The sequence below is a fragment of the Cyprinus carpio genome, chromosome B19 (assembly GCF_018340385.1).
Source record: "Cyprinus carpio isolate SPL01 chromosome B19, ASM1834038v1, whole genome shotgun sequence".
Taxonomy (NCBI): Eukaryota; Metazoa; Chordata; class Actinopteri; order Cypriniformes; family Cyprinidae; genus Cyprinus; species Cyprinus carpio.
In genome coordinates, this window is record NC_056615.1 from 22345086 (window position 1) to 22364310 (window position 19225).

At 35.6% G+C, this 19225-nt stretch overlaps 3 protein-coding genes across 4 annotated transcripts in view; 1 reads left to right on the forward strand and 2 right to left on the reverse strand.

Moving 5' to 3' along the window:
- The window catches only part of cdcp1b (CUB domain containing protein 1b), a 12911-nt gene extending 6135 nt beyond the window's left edge, over positions 1 to 6776 (forward strand). For both annotated transcript variants that reach the window (XM_042744988.1, XM_042744987.1), the window contains 6 exons: positions 26 to 391; positions 544 to 741; positions 2829 to 3209; positions 3671 to 4027; positions 4138 to 4225; positions 5293 to 6776. In XM_042744988.1, coding sequence (XP_042600922.1) covers positions 26 to 391; positions 544 to 741; positions 2829 to 3209; positions 3671 to 4027; positions 4138 to 4225; positions 5293 to 5842 — 1940 coding nt within the window. In that variant the 3' untranslated portion in view covers positions 5843 to 6776. The remainder of the gene's footprint in view (positions 1 to 25; positions 392 to 543; positions 742 to 2828; positions 3210 to 3670; positions 4028 to 4137; positions 4226 to 5292) is intronic.
- An 80-nt stretch (positions 6777 to 6856) lies between these two features.
- clec3bb (C-type lectin domain family 3, member Bb) lies at positions 6857 to 12430 on the reverse strand. The gene is made up of 3 exons (XM_042744989.1): positions 12063 to 12430; positions 11360 to 11464; positions 6857 to 8174 (listed from the first exon to the last, which is right to left on the reverse strand). Exons 1-3 carry the CDS (start codon positions 12163 to 12165, stop codon positions 7783 to 7785), a joined length of 600 nt encoding a protein of 199 aa, XP_042600923.1. The 5' UTR covers positions 12166 to 12430; the 3' UTR covers positions 6857 to 7782.
- Positions 12431 to 14966: 2536 nt separating this feature from the next.
- exosc7 (exosome component 7) lies at positions 14967 to 19210 on the reverse strand. The gene is made up of 8 exons (XM_042745225.1): positions 19080 to 19210; positions 18586 to 18687; positions 18409 to 18503; positions 17340 to 17505; positions 17146 to 17216; positions 16100 to 16223; positions 15844 to 15999; positions 14967 to 15125 (listed from the first exon to the last, which is right to left on the reverse strand). Exons 1-8 carry the CDS (start codon positions 19134 to 19136, stop codon positions 15021 to 15023), a joined length of 876 nt encoding a protein of 291 aa, XP_042601159.1. The 5' UTR covers positions 19137 to 19210; the 3' UTR covers positions 14967 to 15020.
- Positions 19211 to 19225: the final 15 nt, after the last annotated feature.

Here is a 19225-nt window from a genome sequence, read left to right on the forward strand (position 1 = left end):
TTCTTGTTTTTTTTTGCATCTCTAGGAGTAGTTGAGATGGATGTCAAGCTGCCCAGAGGAGCGTTTTCTGTTGATTTCTTTACTCCAGACTACCTCACAGGCTACTACGATGAACAAAAAATGAAGTGGAACTTTGCTGTTAAGCCTATGCACAATTTTACTGTTCGCTTTCAACATTACATTCCACCAGAATGCCAAAAGAAAACTGTTATGTGTGATTATGCACTGGGAGACAAGACTTCATTCACAGTGGCCCCAACAGAAACTCAGCCGGCTAATAAACAGGGAGATTTCAGCCTGACTCTGACCAACTGTGATACAAAGAAAGTGGCGAATGTTTCTGGGCTTTCCTTGAACTTCAACGTGGAGGTGTTCAGGAGTGGGACTCCATGTAAGGAAAAAATTTGCCTGTAACTTAGGTTTTGTATCTGAAATAATTGTTTTTGAGTTTGGGTCTTTTGAGGGTCAGTTTGGTACATTGAATATTTCATGCTTCTAAGTTGCTGATAAATAACGTGCTTTTCATCTTCCTATTCTGTTCAGATCTTTGCACTGTGGATCTCCGGAATGAGGAGGGATTGAGTCTGCAAATAGAAAACAAAAACCGGGAGTCATACTGTGAAATGAGCTTGAACTCTGTGATGCAGGAGAAAATAGTGGTTCCTGCAGGCACCAAAGCTGACCTGTCCTTCTTCGACTGCCCCGTGCAGGATCTGCAGTTGACAGCCACCAAAGTCATAGGTAACTACAGCTCAGTTATATGTCTCAATGTTAAAGAACCTTGTAACACAATGGAAAGGAAAATCTGTAGATGTGGAAAAAAATACTTTGTTTGATCTGGCTTAAACTCATCGGAGAAGTGAAATCACACAGACGTCTCTTGCCTAGTCATTGAAACTGATGAGTTGACAGCTCTTCTGGCTGTTTTTGTTTTGTGGTATGTATGCAATGTCACCTGGGGTCTCAAATTTAACTCTGCATCAAATAGAATATAGAATTTGAATGTAAGGTAATAATAAAATTAAAATGCTCTGATTTGTATAATCAACAGAATTTTTTAGATAGATAGATAGATAGATAGATAGATAGATAGATAGATGGATAGAACTAAATGAAAATTTTTGACTCCCTTTTTTTTGTAAAGTAATTTTTTTATATATTTTATTTCAGTTAAAGGGTTAGTTCACCCAAAAATGAAAATTAGGCTCCGTTTTTTTCTCACCCCCGAGGCATCCTAGGTGTATATAATAAAAATAATAATATGTTTAATTTATATAGCGCCTTTCCCGAGCTCAAGGACACTGAACATGGTACACCAAAGCAACAAATATTGATAACACAGATTGGTAAGCCAGAGAAAAGATCATTACAATAGTCAAAGCGAGTGGTAATATGTGGTATCTGACTTTCTTCTTTCAGACGAATCCAGTCGGAGTTTTATTTAACTTGTCTTTGATCTTTTAAGCTGTTTCATGGCACTCAACGGGTGTTGCATTGCTTCAGTCCAAAAGACATGAAATAAAAAGCACCCATCCATTAAAAAAAAAAGTGTCTCACACAGCTCCGGGGGGTGAACAAAGGCCTCCTGTAGTGAATCGATGCGTTTTTGTAAGAAAAATATCCATATTCAAAACCAAATTTACACTTGAATCTAGCTTGCACTCACTGTTGTAAACGGAAACAGTCCCGGGGGAATTAAGTTTGAGGTCAGCTTTGCGCGTGCGCTGCTTAGAAGTGACGCACATGGAAACGCAGCTGAGAGATCAAAACAAAACAATGGGCACTAATTAGAAGTACAAAACAAGGATTTGTAAAGAAGAATGTCGGAGGATTTCGATATAAGCCAAGAGGAGACTGGTGTTCCTTTGCTGAAGTAAGGAAACTTTGCTTCTTTTGATCCTGTAAACAAATGTTGGTTTTCACAAGACTCACCGGCACATGTGCAACACTGACCTCTATACGTCATGCTCCCGGCACTGCTTCTGTATTACAACAGTGAGTGCAAGGTAACTAAAAGTGATTATTAGGTTTTGAATGTGGATATTTTTCTTACAAAAACGCATCGATTTGCTACAGGAGGCCTTTGTTCACCCCCTGGAGCCTTGTGAGAAACTTTTTTTTTTTTTATTTATGGAATGGCGCTTTTTATTTCACATCTTTTGGACTGAAGCAATGGAACACCCTCTGACTGCAATGATAGAGCTTGAAAGATCAAAGGCAATTTTTAATATAACTCAGGCTGGATTCATCTGAAAGAAGAAAGTCATATACACCTAGGATGCCTCGGGGTTGAGTAAAACGAAGCCTAATTTTCATTTTTGGGTGAACAAACCCTTCAAGCTTTTATTTTAAGTAATAAAAACGTTTTATTGTTTTAATTGAGTTAATGATAATAACCCAGAAGAGGACTTCATTTCCCTGAATGCATTGCCTGTGTTGAATTTTCTTTAAATTGCAGTTCAGTGAATTCCAATTCAACTTCCTTTGGGGTGTGGCCAATTAAATTCAAACTTAACTCATTAATGGAAAAGAAGCTAGTTTTTATTTTATTTTTTTTCCTCCGATCATTACAAGATTTTTTTGTGGGATAGTATAACAAGGATTTTAGCCTTTTTTTAAAACTTAAAAAACTCCCCAAAATGACAATTTTGAAAACCCAGAATGTCTTTACAAAAATCCATCTGTCCAATGTCAACATGCAGCATGTCCTTTTGCAGAAGTGATTTATATATTTATTAAATCACAATCTTGACAGAATCATTTTGAGATTCATTTACCACATTATTTTGATTTGTTCCCCTTCTTCCCTTTCCTCAATATAATTATAGACTGTCCCAGTGTGTCTGCCCGTGATGCGACCGGGCCGTCCCTCACCATTCCCACTCTGGACCTTAACCTTCCTGTTCCCCTCCATCAGTTCACCTGGCTGCTCCGTTTGCGGGATCAAAGCACCGTGGATCTCATGCCTCCAAAGGGAAGCAGCCTGCACCAGTCTGTACCAGACAAGCAGTGTAACGAGAGAGTCTCTCTGCTGATCTCTGAGACTGAGGGCTCCAGCATCGGCCAGTTTTGCTCTGCAGCTGAAGGCACTATCCAAAAAATCCAAATCAAAGGAAACGTTTCCATCACTGTAACTCCTAACAACATTAAAGACCTGAGCCAGGAAAAAGGACCTTTCTTAAATTTCGGCATTAGTCCAGAGATCACGGGTAAGTACACTACTGGTCAAAAGTTTGGAATAATTAAGTTTCTATTTTCTGGAGTGTTTTTTGAATGTCTCTTGCTGTATGCTTACCAAGCCTGCATTTATTAGATTCAAAATACAGTAAAAATAGTAAAATATTATTATAGTTTAAAATAACAGTTTTCTATTTGAATATATTAGTGTAATTTATTCCAGTGATGAAAAGCTGAATTTTCAGCATCATCAGTCTTCAGTGTCACATGATCCTTCAGAAATCATTCTAATATGCTGATTTGCTGCTGAAGAAACATTTCTGATAATTATCAATGTTAAAAACAGTTGTTGTGCTAAACATTGTTGTGGAAACCATGAGACATTTTACAGTTTTCAAGACGCTTTTGATGAGTAGAAAGTTAGAAAAAAGGAAGGTTTTACCCAGCAGAGAGCTGACAGTTTCACAGCAGTGTATTTCTGTTTTCTTCACAGAAAATGTAATCTACACTGTATCTCCACTCATTTCTGGACCCATGTACCTTGCAACACCAAATTGGCCCGATGGCATGAATCCTTCCTCATCCGCCTCATGGATCATCACCATTCCCCAAGAGTACAAGGCCGAGCTGTTGTTCTCCAACGTCAGCAAGCCCAAATGTGACTCGGGCCACACTGAGGTATCGATCGGACCGCTGGACTCTCAAGGCCAAACGCAGTCCTGGAGAGAAGATCAGAGCTTCACCGGCCCTGTTGTCCAACAGCAGAGCTTCTACCTGAACATGTCCAACTGTGAGCCCAAGAGCGACCGCTTCGCTGTGCTCTCAAAGATCAGTCTGCAGAAGGAAATCAGTAAGCATTTCAAAGTTTGTGTTTGCTCATTCATCACATTCACATTGTTGTATTATTGCTTGTATTACAGTAAAAGATAATCATTCCTACTGTTTTTCCTCTCTGTACAGAGAAGTTCCTGAGCATTATCTTGGCTATAGTCGGAGCGCTGCTGTTGTTGGTAATCATCGCAGTTATAGTTGTGTGCGTCATTCGAAAGTGAGTCTGAATTTTCTTTGGTATTGGTTGCAAACATTTTAAAGTTTTTTTTCGTTTCTTTTTTTTTCTGCAACAAATGGATAAATGTGGCTATTGTTCCAAGTAGCAGCTGCCCTAAATCAGGAAATAAAATAAAATGTATTTAAATAAAAATGTAAACTGCATCATGCATACAGATAGCACAGGTAAATTACAAAATAAGTTAAAAAAAATCAAACTATGTAGTTATGGCAATTTTTGGAATGGAATATACAGATTTTTACTAGTTTTTATAGTATAAATCTATGTTTTTCCCTATGAAATTAATTTGCATATTTTATGTTGCATATGCAACATTTCAAATCTGTGTTATTATTGGTAACTAAAACCATTATGAAAATGTCATTATTTGAAATAAATTTATATAAAACTTGTATTTCATCTAGTTGCCAACATTTGTAAGTAATAATTTAGTTTAGCTTGAATACTAAAATAACTAAAACTGGAAAAAACTAAAGAAGAAAACAATAAAATTACTAAAACTATAAGCAAGTTAAAAAAGTTACATCAAAGGGGAAAATGTTAAAAATATTTTAGAAAAAAAGTATAAGTCTATTAAAGATTCTTAAAATAACACTGTTTTAAACATTGTCACTTGACATCACCGCATGCCTTGTTTAATTCAGTGCATTCCTTGCAATAATTATACTGTTCTTTTGCTTTTTTTTCATCCCAATTTTGTGCACATAACTGTTGAATGATTTCAATCAGATGAAATAGGTAGTTAAAAAAGACGTTTTGGCACATACTACAAATCTGAGTATTAAATGCATATAAAAATGTTAGTATATATACTAAATAATGTAATAATAGTATAGTAGTATCCTATTCTGAACAAAGCTGAATTAAAATTTAATTTTGCCATTGCTTCTTGATATATTATGAACAATTTTGTAGATATTCAGTTGTTTTCAACTGACAAACATAAATCTAGAATTAAAATATGTAGTCTTAGAACTTAAAGTTTAGCCCTGATTGTGTACTTTTAGGAATAATTAACATTTTCAAACTATTTTCTTCTCTTTCAGAAGGAAAAACAAACCCAATAACAACAGGTCCTCCATCTTTATGCCCAGAGGGAAACCTGTCCTCCCGGGTAACGCCAGCTTCCCAAAAACCAGAGCAGACAATGAGTCCCATGTCTACGCCTCTATTGATGACCCCACCATGTACGGACACCTTGTGGACAAGAACCAACCTGCAGAGGTTGACAGCGGAGCCTGGAGCAACGGACATCAGGTGGACGCATACTGTCCATTCCAGGGCCCCATGGACTCCGTCCCAGCAGCTACGGATTCATCTGCTGAATATTCGCTGGACAGAAGAGAAGGAGATGCTTTTCAGCCTTTTCTAAACCCACCTAACACCTTTAACCTGCCAAAGCCTCGCTCGCCGCTCATATTGCAGGGAAGCTTAGGATTCGAAGATCGCAGGATGATGGATAACGCGCTGAACACTTTCAAGAGTGTCGGGGATATAAATCCCATTCGTCTGTCTGCTGATGAGTCCAAACTACAACCGCAAATGGATTCAGATTTGGATTCTTATCCTGAGCCAGAATACGAGGAGAGTGTGTGAGAATGAGGATATGATTATTCGCCTGCTTCAGATTTTATTGGGAGAGCAGAAAAGCCGTGAGCTGCAAGCTTGTGCATGTGCACATACAAAGACAATGTTTTTATGTACAGCTTTGAACTGATGGAAAAAGGCCATGCTCTCTCTCGCCGCCCTAGTGGTCATGTGTGTATCTTGCATGTATATTTTATAAAAAATTCTGTTTTAAAGGTTTTTAATGGGCTTGTAGCCTAAGTGTACAGAATTAACGCTCTTGTTTGGGGCTGTTTGAGAGTCGAACCCCTGGTGGAAGCGTGCTGTGACTTTCTCTATTGGATTTTTTTTGTTTTAACAGTGATTGTCTCCAGGCTACTGGTTTCATACAGTATGTGTTTGTTATTCAGTTCTGTGTGTTTACTTCATTCATTCCTAAAATAAATTCTCTGGTATTTTAATAGATGTTCCACTCTGTTCAGAATGTATTAGGAATGAAGATAATCACACACACAGACCACAATCAGACGCAGAGTTTTCACATTTTCCGCAATAGATTTGAAGAAAAATCAGTAGAACTCTCTGGAATAGACATTAAAATGCATTTAGCATTTTACACAGTAAAATTAGGGATGCACACTAATACATTATTGTCATGTCATGCTCAATAACCAATAAATGGCTGATATTAAAGTATGCCATTTTATCTAAATGGGGGAAAAATCATAAAGCTAAAACCAAAGTTAAGCATCACAGCATTATATAATGCATGAAAAATGTATATTTGAGACTACATTTGACGGCATTTATACCTTTTGAGTGATTGATAGATGATAGCAGAGACATCTTAATGTAAAAATGAGAATGATAAATAATAAATCTTTCTTATCAACCAATAACCGATATTGCCCATTCTCAGGCAAAATGTGATAAATGGAGCTGGCAAATCAAAACTCAATGGCAAGTGAAAGCCAAATTAGTCAAAATATTTAATGAATATGTAATGAGCATTTCAATTGTTAGGAAACCTGCAGAATAGAGGCATATTTTTGATACACTTTATTAAGATAAAAATATATGTTCAGGTTATATCAAGCTAGACATTTAGTTTGTTAGAAAATAAACAAGTAACAAAGCTAGCAATCTGAAATAATCATCGTTCAACTGGATTTTATCAGGTGGCTGGACTGCTTTGTAAATATCATCAGAATTCAATAATCTTAAAGGAATATTCTTCCAAAAATGACATCACAATAATCCACAAGACTCCAGTCCATCGATTAATGTCTTATGAAGTGAAAAAAGTTGTGTATTTGTAAGAAATAATTCCATCGGTAAAATGTATTACTTTTAAACCATTGCTTTCTGTGATCCATAATATTGCTTTCTTCGGTGAAAAAGTTTTCTTGTCTGAATCAAGGAGAGAAATGTGCACAGATCAAGCAGCATTTACAAGTGAAAACAGTCCAAAACTAATATGTTGGTTTGTTTTTGATGTGAGAGGACAGAGATGGACTTCATTGGAGGAAGCATTCATATGGATTCTCTATTTTAGCAACGGTTTTGAGTTAAAACGCCTTAATGATGGTTTTGTTTTGTTAAAAACACAGCTTTTCTCTTCACAAGAGTTTTAATTGATGGACTGGAGTCCAGTGTGGGTCACTTGTGGATTACTGTGATGTTTGGATGGCCTGAGGGTCAGTACATTTTCATTTTTGTGTGAAATACTTCTTTAATGTGTTTGTTTATTTTGCGTTTTTGGCAAGATCTTAATGGAGACTGTTCAAAAATGTCTTTTATTACAGTGTTCAGTCTTTGATTATAGATCATGAACATTTTTATGGAGTAAAATGACTATCTTTGTTCTCCTCAAAAGAAAACTATATTAATTACGGAGCAAACACAATGCAAGCAGGATTGTGCAATGATGAGGACAGCTAAAGCCAAGCAAACCGGCGCGCTGGATGATCTCAGACGATGTTGAACTCGCAGACGGACGCTCTCTCCTCGCGACAATTCTCGTCCAGCCACTTCCCGCCGGAAGTACCGGAGAGCACGGCGCAGTTCTCTGCGCTGCTGCCGTCGGGCTGCGGGAGCTTCCAGTTCTTGTAGCGAATGTTTGAGCCGGCCTGGTCCATCCACACGCCTTCCGTCTGCATGTCATTGATGCCCAGCCAGATATCAGCATCCGGGCCAATGCTCTGCCGCACGTAATCATATAGTTGTCTGTTTTCATCAGAAGACAGCGGAGTGCTGAGGATTCCTCCCTTGGCGATGCAGTCTTCATTGGCCGTGTGGTAGCGCTTCTTCACGGTGTCCACCAGAAAACACTTACCAGGGATCTTCGTGCCTTTCAGACAGACTGGCAGAGAACAACAACACATGTTTGGGTTCTGTTTCCATTCTTTAAATGCCTCATACAATGTACCAAAACATTTTGTTGTCGTTTTAAAATAAAAAGTGTAATGTATTGTAAGCAGGGTTATTTTAATATTATGGATATAGCTACTATTATAGTTTTTAATTTTTTAATTTTTCTATTTCCCATTTTATAAAAATAAAAAACAAATTCAAAATGCATTTTAATGTAAATGTAAATAAAAAATGTGTCTAAGTTCTAAGTGTATTTCAATTTTGTCATTTTTATTAGTTTTTTTTATTTCAGTTCATGTTTATTTTAAATAAAACAATGAAATGGTTTTACTTTTAATTTTGATTTTAGCAATAAAACTAAATTGTTAGGCAAAACATTACTTAGAAATGATGAGCTCATTAACATATTACTGCAGGGGTGCAAACAGCGCGCTTTTCGGCGGCTCTCGCTTTTTTCGCGGCCGTCTGGGTGACTTGTGTGAATCGTGCAGATCCGAAGAGTTTTTTTCTTGGGGGGGGGGGGGGGGGGGGGGGGGGGGGGGGGGGGGGGGGTGGGGGGGGGGGGGGGGGGGGGGGGGGGGGGGGGGGGGGGGGGGGGGGGGGGGGGGGGGGGTGGGGGTGGGGGGGGGGGGGGGGCTGAGAGTGTCGGATTATAATTTCACCATCAGTAATTCAGGATTGCCTCCACCAAAAAAGTAAATGAGCAAATCAGAACACTGCGCGCCAAAACAGCACCGGTATGCGCGCTGGTGTGAACCACTATCTTCTCGCTGCGGTATATCTGCCACTGCATTATTTATCCCTGAGACCCGAGTTCGGCGCCGCGCCTTCCCGTTTTACTGGAAACTGGTGAGATCATCAATGACTGGAGGTAAGGATATTTTTGGTTTATAATGTTATGTAATCTACTAGTCATGTAATTTATTAAACATTTTAACTAGGCCGAGGTAATATGTTGTGCGTCTGTGTGTAACCTGCTATCAGTACGATTTAGCTACATCAAGTTCACATGTAAAGACCTAACGTTAGTGCTAGCTAGCAGATCAAATTATGGATGACTGTAGCTACATAGAAATAAGTTGTTAGGCTCGAAATTACAACCATTTTGGTCGCATGTGCTCGTGAAAAAATGTAATCCGTCGATATATACGGTAACCTAAAAATATATTAATAATAAAAATAATGCTAATTTGTGCGAGTTCAAATAATGGTTGTGGTGCTAACGTTACCTGTTTCATTTTGTAAGCCGTCAGTAAAAGAGGTAGAACACGCCAATGCTGATAGTTAGGATGTTTTATTAATATTAATTAGGGCTGGGGGAATTAACGCGTTAATCTTTGCGATTAATTTGAAATATTTAACGCGTTAAAAAAAACGCATTTAACGCAGCACTTTTTTTGCCTCGTTTTAATGATTTCCTGTTGCGGCTGCTATTGAAAAGCCGAAAATATGTGGATCGGGTTTCATTCTCGCGCAGCTTTCATGAACGGGTCTTTTCCGCTCCGTGTGCGCCGCCGCACTCTCTGTTCCGTGTGTGTGTGTCTGTGTGTGTGTGTCGGCCATAGGTGTCGGCGCGCTGCGCTCTCTGCTCAATGTCCGACTCTGTGTTTGCGCTGCGCGTTCTGCTCTGTCGTTCACGGCCCAAACGCTCCAATCATGTATCGATCAAGCACTGGAAAAGCAAAGTCTGCTCAAATAAGGTGACATTTCTCTGTAGACTTCTGTTTGCTGAGCTGGTATAGTCATGCTGGGCAACAATGTTAAAGGAATAGTTCACCCAAAAATGAAAAATCTGTCATTTTTCTCTCCCTCAAGTTGTTCCAAACCTGTATTATTTCCTTTCTTCTGCTAAACACAAAAAAAGGTATTTTAAAAAAGGTTGCTAATTAAACAGTTGCTGGTCCCCATTGACTTCCATAGTATTTTTTTTTTCCTACTATGGAAGTCAATAATGGGGTCCATCAGTCGTTTGGTTACCGACTTTCTTCAAAATCTTCTTTTGTGTTCAGCATAAAGTCATAAAGGTTTGGAACAACTTGAGGAAGAGTAAATGATGGCAGAATTTTTATTTTGGGGTGAACTATTCCTTTAAAATGACCTGCTCTGATCACATGCTCTGGAAATAATAGCTTTTTTTTAGGACTATAGTTTATTTTTATAATTAGTAAAAAAAAATTTTTTGAAAAAAAATCTTAAATTGATTATGTTGATTGATTATTGAAAAAGAATAATACATTGATATATTGATGTTTAATATTATTTTAATATAGGGCTATTTTCTGTTCCTTTTTTTTTCCAGTGATTCTAAGTTTAATTATTGATGATTACAAGCTTGGAGGAAATGCAATTAATTACAGCAAATTGTGCAATTAATTAGTTAATTTTTTTTAATCGATTCCCCAGCCCTAATATTAATACACATCTTATTTAGTATTATATAGCAATATATTAATATAATAATATTGGTGGCAATGTAAGTATCTGGATATTTGCCGCTGGGCGGGGGCTTCGATTACCTCTCTCTTTTTTGACCATACATGTGTTTGCACCCCTGATTACTGGACATATTTATATATCAACACCTGCAACTTGCTCTGCCCTGATGTGTGAACCACGCCCATATGCACATGTCAGCCAATCACGACAGAGCTCATTTACATGTATTCTATATACAGATTGCGAAACAGCTTTTTTTTTAATGGTAAGTCAGAAAGTAGGTGGAAAATGAAAGTGAGAACATTACAAGTGAATTTAAGGGAAAATTATATATAAAATGATACAAAAGTTAAGAACTTAAGAGTGATATTTGGCCTGTGTTTGATTAGTCTACTTTCAGAATATTAAAGTTGTATAGTCTTATGAAATATAACACATATTTGTCTCAAGATTTCCTCATACATCAAACATTGGACGACATCTGACTCAGTGTTCTCCAGGGAAACACAAGCTGTACAAATCATCAGAAGTGACATGTGCAGGCCATGTGTCTTATGTAAGTGTAGAAACTCTAATCCAAACAATACGCCACAGTCTACAGTAAAAAAAATTGGGATTTTGAGCTTATTGATTTTTGTTTTGTTTTTTGGAGTCAAATAGACTAGGTTAGAAATACTAGATGCTTCACTAATGCAGATGGATTTAAGGTGTGATGGGGAAACTCTATGAAGTTCTCACCAGTCTGCAGGGCCTGCTGCTCCTTTAGAAGATTCAGTTCCTCCACAATGTTATTGATCTGCTGTTGCAGGTCCTCCAAAGCAGCGCTGGCTCGAGTATCTGAGTCTTATAGATAGAGAGATCTTAGGATGAATTACAGGAAAAATACACACACAAAAAAACCTATTTGACCCTAAAATTATGCATAAAGTAAATGAGGCCTTTTATAAAACCATTAAGATGATGTAATGTATACTGATTTTAAAAAGTGGTATGGTAATGAGAGTCACCATAAATGTGTAATTTAAAAAATATATATATTAATTTTTTATTTGTAACTTATTTTATTGCATTTTAATATATTTAAGACTTTTAATAAATGTAATTAAATTAACTTATATTCTTTATGAAATTACTAATATAATCATTACTGATTATATTAAAAACAGTGATAATTTAGTTGTATTTTAATTTATTTTAAAACTTGAGAATCAATTCAACTGATTCAAATAAAAAATTTTTTACGTTAAAATTAAAAACACACCCAAATGCATTAAACATATCAGTGCTTACTGAGTAGGAAACTGAGTTTACTTTTCCTCAAACAGCAAGTTTTAAAGAAAATATGCATTGCACAGTGATGCTCTGCAACTTTTTCAACATTTAGAACTGACACAAAGCAGATAAAACTCAACACAAATGAGCAAAAATCATCCATTCTCACCTTTTTTAGCATTGGGTTTCTTCTTGGGAGTGTTCTGCTGGTGAGAGGTGTGTGTGAGGAGCAGCAGGACTCCCAGCAGAAGACAGCCGTCTCTGAGTCTCATGGTGAAGTCTGGAGAATGAGGAGAGATCTCCGCTTCTCAGCTCAGCTCAGCTCACAGAGGAAAACTGCTGTAATAAGAACCTGCTGCGTTTGGTCTTCATCCTGAGCAGAGAGGAGGAGTGACGTCCTCACACACCTCACAAACACACACACACACACTAGCTCATGGCTAGAAGTGTTACATAAACTACACACCGTGTGCTGGTTTCACACAGAATCAGTTTTGTGAATTATGTCCTCCAAGCTTAAATTCAAGTATAATATTATTGTAATATAAAAATGTGAACATAATAAAGCCACAATAACATACATTAAAACAAGAGTCAATTAACTGTATGTAACAAAAGTAGAACTTAATTAAAAAGTTGAATAATGTTCTCTAGACAAGAACAGGACAGTGTAATTGTTTTTTTAGTACTTATAAAATATTAATTACATCGTCTGTTACCCAAAATAGTTTGAATTTTGTTACCTTCCAAATTTTGTGGCATAATTAATTTTGTTTTAGTTAATTATTTTTCCTTTTTAAACTTAGCTAAAAGTGGAAATAGACTTGTTCTAAATGTGGGGTATCATTTCAAAAATAATTATTAGATAAAAAATCAACAGTGGAGTAAGTTATATAAGTGTTTATGAACATACATACTGTATATATATATAGGCAGCTTTTAAGTGTGACAACTAGCCCCGGTTTCTTTGCCCAGTGTTTTTTTCCACTCATTTAAAGCAGTAGTTCACCCAAAAATGAAAATTATATCATGAAAGTCAATGGGAACCAAAACTTCAGTTCCAGACTTTCTTCAAAATATTTTCTTTTTTGTTATTTTTTGGGCAGACTATCCTTTCTATAAAAAGTCCTTTGAGTTATATTGCAGATTATAAACCTGGACTCATATTTAGAATGAATTGACTAACTCAGACAGAAAAGCAGGTTCTCAAATTGCTTAACACACATTGAGAGTCCTGGAGCATTTAAGGTCTCCTCAGGACACATGTTATGCATTCTTCTCGTGTATGATATTGTTATCTGTGCAGTGATTGCTGCGGTTTGTTTTGGATTCACCATACCACAGGAAGAAGCAAAGCTATTATGGGATGGAATATATCCAGGCTCACAGCAGCTGGTGGATCTTCCTCAGATGACACGTGGCAGACGAGACGTCCTGCTGGACACTGGTGTGAGCTCAACACCATCCCAGGAAAAATAAATACAGCACCTGTGAACTTACAAAAGTCTATGAATATTCCACAAATGTATAAAACATTTTTTTTTAGCTAATATTCGTAATTAAATCAAATATCCTTTCTAGGACAAATAAAAAAATAAAAAAAAAGAAAGAAAGAAAAGTCACCAACACAACTTCTTCTTCTTCTTTAAAAGAATAGTTGAACATTGTAGATGTAGATAGAGTTTGTTTCTTTAACAGATATGGAGAAATGTTGCATTACATCACTTGCTCACCAATGGATCCTCTGCAGTGAATGGGTGCCGTCAGAATGAGAGTCCAAACAGCTGATAATACATCATAATAATCCACACGAACCCAGTGCATCATTTAACATTTTGCGAAGCGTAAAGCTGTGTGTTTTTAAGAAATAAATCCATAAAAACATTTTAAACTTCAAACTGTTGCTGAAATGAGTCTTCTATCCATAAATGTGCTTTCTCCATTGAAAAAGTCACCTCGTCTGAATCAGGAGAGAAATATGAACAGATTTTGTTTATAAGCAAAACAGTCCATGTTGGTGGATTTTGATGCAAGATGACAACATAGAATGGACTTTTTCTCTGGAGAAAGATAGATTACGGACTTGTATTTTACTGAAAGCAACAGCTTTAAGTTAAAATGCCTTAACAATGGATTTATTTACTACAAACACACAGCTTTTCACCAAAAATGATGTTAACTGATGGACTGGAGTGGTGTGGATTACTTGTGAATTATTGTGATGTTTTTATCAGCTGTTTGGACTCTCATTCTGGGGTGAACTATTCCTTTTACCCCTTAACTGTCACTCACATTTTTAAACACAGACTTGTAAAGTGCACGATCCAAACTTAAATTTTTATAATTCATGAACGAAAACATTTTGTAACACGATATTGATGTACCATTTTCATGGTAATGCAATGTCTGATTTTAAAAATGGGTTTCAAAGGATGAATTTTAAGATTTTAAGTTTGCAGCTGATATATAATTTCTGATTATTTCTAAAGTGTGATAGAGAAAAAGGCAACGAAAAAGACTTTTTTTTGGACAAAGGTCAGAACAACCGTTATTATGTAGATTTTTGAGAGTGCACTCTTGTCATAATTAAACTATTACTTTTCCTGCATAATTTTTTAATAAAAAACATTGGTAAAATATCTATTTAGGAGTCTTAGACCTTTCCAATGATATATAGTTTGTCATGATTAGATTAGGGTTTAATTGTAATATAGTGAAGTAAATGTAGGCGTCCTGGATAAGGATTCTGGGTATTCTGTTCTACTCATCTATTAAATTCAGCTATTTAAAACATCAAGTGCTCAAATTTTTCTCAAACAGCTCAAAATGCATAAAGGAAAAAAATAAATATGATTTGAGAGAAGAATCATTTAACATTCAATCATCTGTTAAACACAGCAGTCCGAGGGCTAGTCTGAGTTCAGTCATTAAACGACAGCTGGAAAAATGAAAACAAAAACAGCAAACTTATATAACCTCACATTACATTTACATTTAGTCATTTAGCAGACGAAACATTAGATGGGATTCTATGTTAGTTGAAGTTTTTAAGCAGGACATGACCAACGTCATAGAAAATTTAGCTCATTTATTTGAAAAACAAACACAAAAGGTACAAAACAGGAAGCTATCCGAGGAATCCCACTTTCTGCCGTTTCTTGCCAAGACTTTCTTCTTTCTGCAGCAGCTCCATGAGAGGCGCATGAAGAGCCTTGCCCACACGCTTCCCAGCCTATAACATGAACACACCATGACAGTCAATAGAAACTCCTAACCAGGAGACAAGCATTTATTATACAAATGAAAAACACCTGGTTTAAAAAAAAATATAGGAAAATACAGTTGTTAGCTCCAGTCTGTTCTGATATACAAGCAGACATATGAACAGCACCAGCTGCATGAAATTCTCTAATATAGCACCAAAGTTTAACCCTATAAAGCCTACTCTATAATAATTTTTTTACAAAAATTTCAGAGGCCTCTAAATTTTATATTTCAAGATGAACTAAACTGAAACATATATAAATTAAATCATGGATAATCAAGTTGTTTCATCTTACTGAGACATATCATTGGGAAATATAGAATGACAATTAATATTTATATGAATTTTTTTGCAAATAATCCTTTATACTGTTATAAATCTATCAGAATTGAATCTTACTTTTTATCCATATAAATATAAGCATATCATACTACATGAGCAATAAAAGCCTGGTGTATCAAATAAGATACTCAGCAAAAAACACACATGCAAACTTTTTTCTGTAAAGATTCTTATTTTATATTTTGTCTAAAGGTTCAATAAACTGTTCCATAAAAAATAAAAAATAAATCCTTTTCTGACTATTATTTCAGGCTTTACAGGGATAATACTTGTAGTTAGGGATTTGAACAAAAGTGATGCCTTAGAAAACACTACTAATAATTAGAATTAAAAATGATCTGACCTCGGTCATCTCAAAGATACTTTCTGGGTCCAGACTTCCTCCTCCCATTTTCCTGACGCACGTGACCGTCCCTCTGTGTGTGACTGAAATCAGGAGACTGGCCACAGAGCAGGCCTTTTCCTGCAGCGTGGCGTCCACCACATGTCTGTGACCAATCTGAAACACAGACACACATCCGATATATAAAAGCTACAGACACACAGAACTGAACATGAGATGAGTGCATTGTGGGTAACGGCTCCAGGCTGTGCTGTACCTTGCAGAGGGTTACGATACACGGAACATTTTCCACATTGAGCCGCATGCAGTCGTAAGGGTCGTCTGACAACTCGATCTCCTTCACTCCCTCCTCATCCTCAGATATGTGCACTTTGGGAATTCTGTTTGGGAAAAAGGCAGATAAGTTACTCATTGTTTATTTGGGGTTTCCACAATGTTTAAGCAGTGAATTTCAATGACTTTTCCAATTAGAATTACTGCATAAAGGCTTTTAAAATCATTTTATAGAGACTCCCAGGATGGATTGATATTTGTATCTGGCATATTAATCCTTGGAATGTATATGTTTCAATGGTTAAATGTTTAAGTATAAATAAATGAATATTCAAAACTAAAATGTCCTGAGTTTACTGTTTACTTTTAAGAAAACCTCTTAAACTAAACTAACATAGTTATAAAATATTGTAGAGTATAAAAAAAAAAATCATTATAGAAATGTCTATGATTTTTTCAGGCCTGGAAACAATGTTGCTATTGTTATCTAAAAGTAGAACTATTAAAAATCACTTTTGTTAAATTGATTAAAGCTGAAAGAAATTAAAATAAAATAATAGATGAAAAATTTAAACTTGATTTATTTTAAACATTTTACAGCATCAAAGACTATATTTATGGCAAACTCAAAAATAGCAAGATTTAATAACAATACCTAAATGAATTGTATACAGTAAATTAAAAATATTATTAATTACAGAATAAAATAAATCAATCATTCATATATATATATATATATATATATATATATATATATATATATATATATATATATATATATATATATATATATATATATATATATATATATATATATAAAAATTATGAAATATATTATTTCCCCAAGAGAAAAGAAACTCTAAAATAACTTAAAAACTGAAAATACACAAATAAAAAATTTATAAATACTATAACAGTGTACGAGTAACATTAAAAAAATAACACTGCCTGCCACAGATTTAACATTGCCCAATAGAAACCTTACAGCTTTGTCAGGATTTTAATGGGAAACGAGATGCGGTTACTTACCGTGTATTAAACAGAGCAGCTTTTATCGCAATGGATATAGCATCAAACAGGTTTCCATCACACTGCAGCAGCTGCGAACATAATTAGACATTTAAATGAATAATAAATCAACAGTAAATAGATATCACAATATTTCCTAGTATTGAATGGAAATATTTATTTCTTCATTCATTCACCCTCTTCAGGTCACTCACCAACACGTCCACGTACAGCACCCAGCAGTTCTCTCCCGGACAGATGCAGAGGGAACGCAGGTCCACGCTCTGTCTGTTGTTGAACACTTTATAGAGTGTGTTACTAAGCTCCACCCCCAGCTCCTCCCCTCCACGCCCCTCAAACTCTGGAGTGGCATTTGCTGAGCTACAAAAATCAACACGCATTTCATAATGGTGAGTAAACTGATGTGACATCAGCTTGCATATAAAGAACATATAAACATGCATCATCTATGGATATTCATTGCTAAATTGCATATTCATACACTGAAGTACCGGCACTGGTCAATTACAGCTCCCAGTATGTACATATATGGACTAAACGGTCAAAAAAAAACTTCATACGGTCTTATTAAATGGGTATCTCAGAATCTTATGCATTAAACCTTGGAATTTACATGATTTAATGGTTAAACTTTTTAGTATAAATAAATATGTTCAAAATAAAAATTATCCTGAGATGTACTAAACATAGCAACTGCTTAAACAAAACTAACTTTTAGTTATTAAACATTCTATACTACTACACTAAACCATAAATATATTCACTACAGAAAATTCAATGACTTTTCCAGACCAGTGTTGTTGTTGTAAATTATTACGAAAACGAATAAAAATAGTGAAATTAAGCTGAAATAAATTTCAAATATAAATACTGGATGAAATACTTATATTTGTAAACTTCTGAAATGTTAAAAACTGTTAAAAAAAAAAAAAAAAAAAAAAAAAAAAAAATGTGGCTAAATAGAAATATTTAAATAAAATAAATAAAATTTATTAACATGTAAAAAATATTTAACAATTTTTTTTTATTAAAATGAAAACCTACAAATATTATATTAATAAATAATAAAATATGAATAAATACTACAATAGTATGTAAATAAAAATATATGTATATGTCTAAATTCCATGTACAATACTTCATGTTTTATTATTATGGTTTTGTGCACAGTCATGTTGGTATAGTGATTTACTGAGTGGCTGTCATGGTGCATGCTTGATGTCTATTTTGTATTCATAAATTTGATGATCTTAAAACACTCACCAGTCCACAAAGAACTCCAGATAGCCTTCATCTGGCACCATGGCTTTGGGTTTGCCAATCTCTGCCTTTACTCCTACAAGAACATCTGTGTGACCCTGCCGAACACATCACACAACAAAATGATTTACAAGAATGCTGGTGCTATTTTTACACACAAGACTGTTTAATTCAGCTTACAAGACTGATTTTAGCAGAACCATCAGTGTTTGACACCACATCCGTCTCGATCTCCATGTGTCTGTAGTCTTCACATCCTCGCCCGTCCAATCTCAGGTCATCCTGTCAACAGTGGTCATTATTTAACACTCGTGTTATGACGTCTGAGAAAAGTATCAGGTTCATGTGATAGCATATCATTTGTATATTTTCTACAGTGGGTTTCTTGACACCACTCAGAAAAATGTTTCTATCCTGAATGACAGACACCTTTCTGAAGTAAGTCTCTGCCACCTTTGTTACACCAGCTGTCAACAAAAATGCCTTATGATTACATATCAAGCGAATATGAAATAAGAATAAAAGGCAAATTTTAGAAATACAATAATTATTTCAGAACATACATACAGCAAGAATACCACAACACAGACCACGTGAGGACATAAGACTTTTTCGGATGTTAAAATTATTTATTTCATAACACGTTTAATGATCAAACGTGCGATTTTACTTACTCGAACTCCATGCATGATATAAACCTTCTCCGCTTCGCTTACTTGAACTGCTGCCATGTTTCAAACACACGCAGTACGCTCTGCGTCATCACGAAGCGCGAGAAGAAGACTGCGAAGGCGGAGCCTGGAGTTAATCGCCCAATCAT

Excerpts from the sequence above, each read along its gene's own strand:
- clec3bb (XM_042744989.1), bottom strand. The coding sequence starts at position 12,165 with ATGAGACTCAGAGACGGCTGTCTTCTGCTGGGAGTCCTGCTGCTCCTC. Across the intron at positions 11,465-12,062 it reads GAAACCCAATGCTAAAAAAG|ACTCAGATACTCGAGCCAGC; the intron begins GTGAGAATGGAT and ends TCTATCTATAAG. Across the intron at positions 8,175-11,359 it reads GCAGCAGGCCCTGCAGACTG|TCTGTCTGAAAGGCACGAAG; the intron begins GTGAGAACTTCA and ends GTTCTCTGCCAG.
- exosc7 (XM_042745225.1), bottom strand. The coding sequence starts at position 19,136 with ATGGCAGCAGTTCAAGTAAGCGAAGCGGAGAAGGTTTATATCATGCAT. Across the intron at positions 18,688-19,079 it reads ATATCATGCATGGAGTTCGA|GATGACCTGAGATTGGACGG; the intron begins GTAAGTAAAATC and ends CACTGTTGACAG. Across the intron at positions 18,504-18,585 it reads GTTCTGCTAAAATCAGTCTT|GGTCACACAGATGTTCTTGT; the intron begins GTAAGCTGAATT and ends TGTGTTCGGCAG.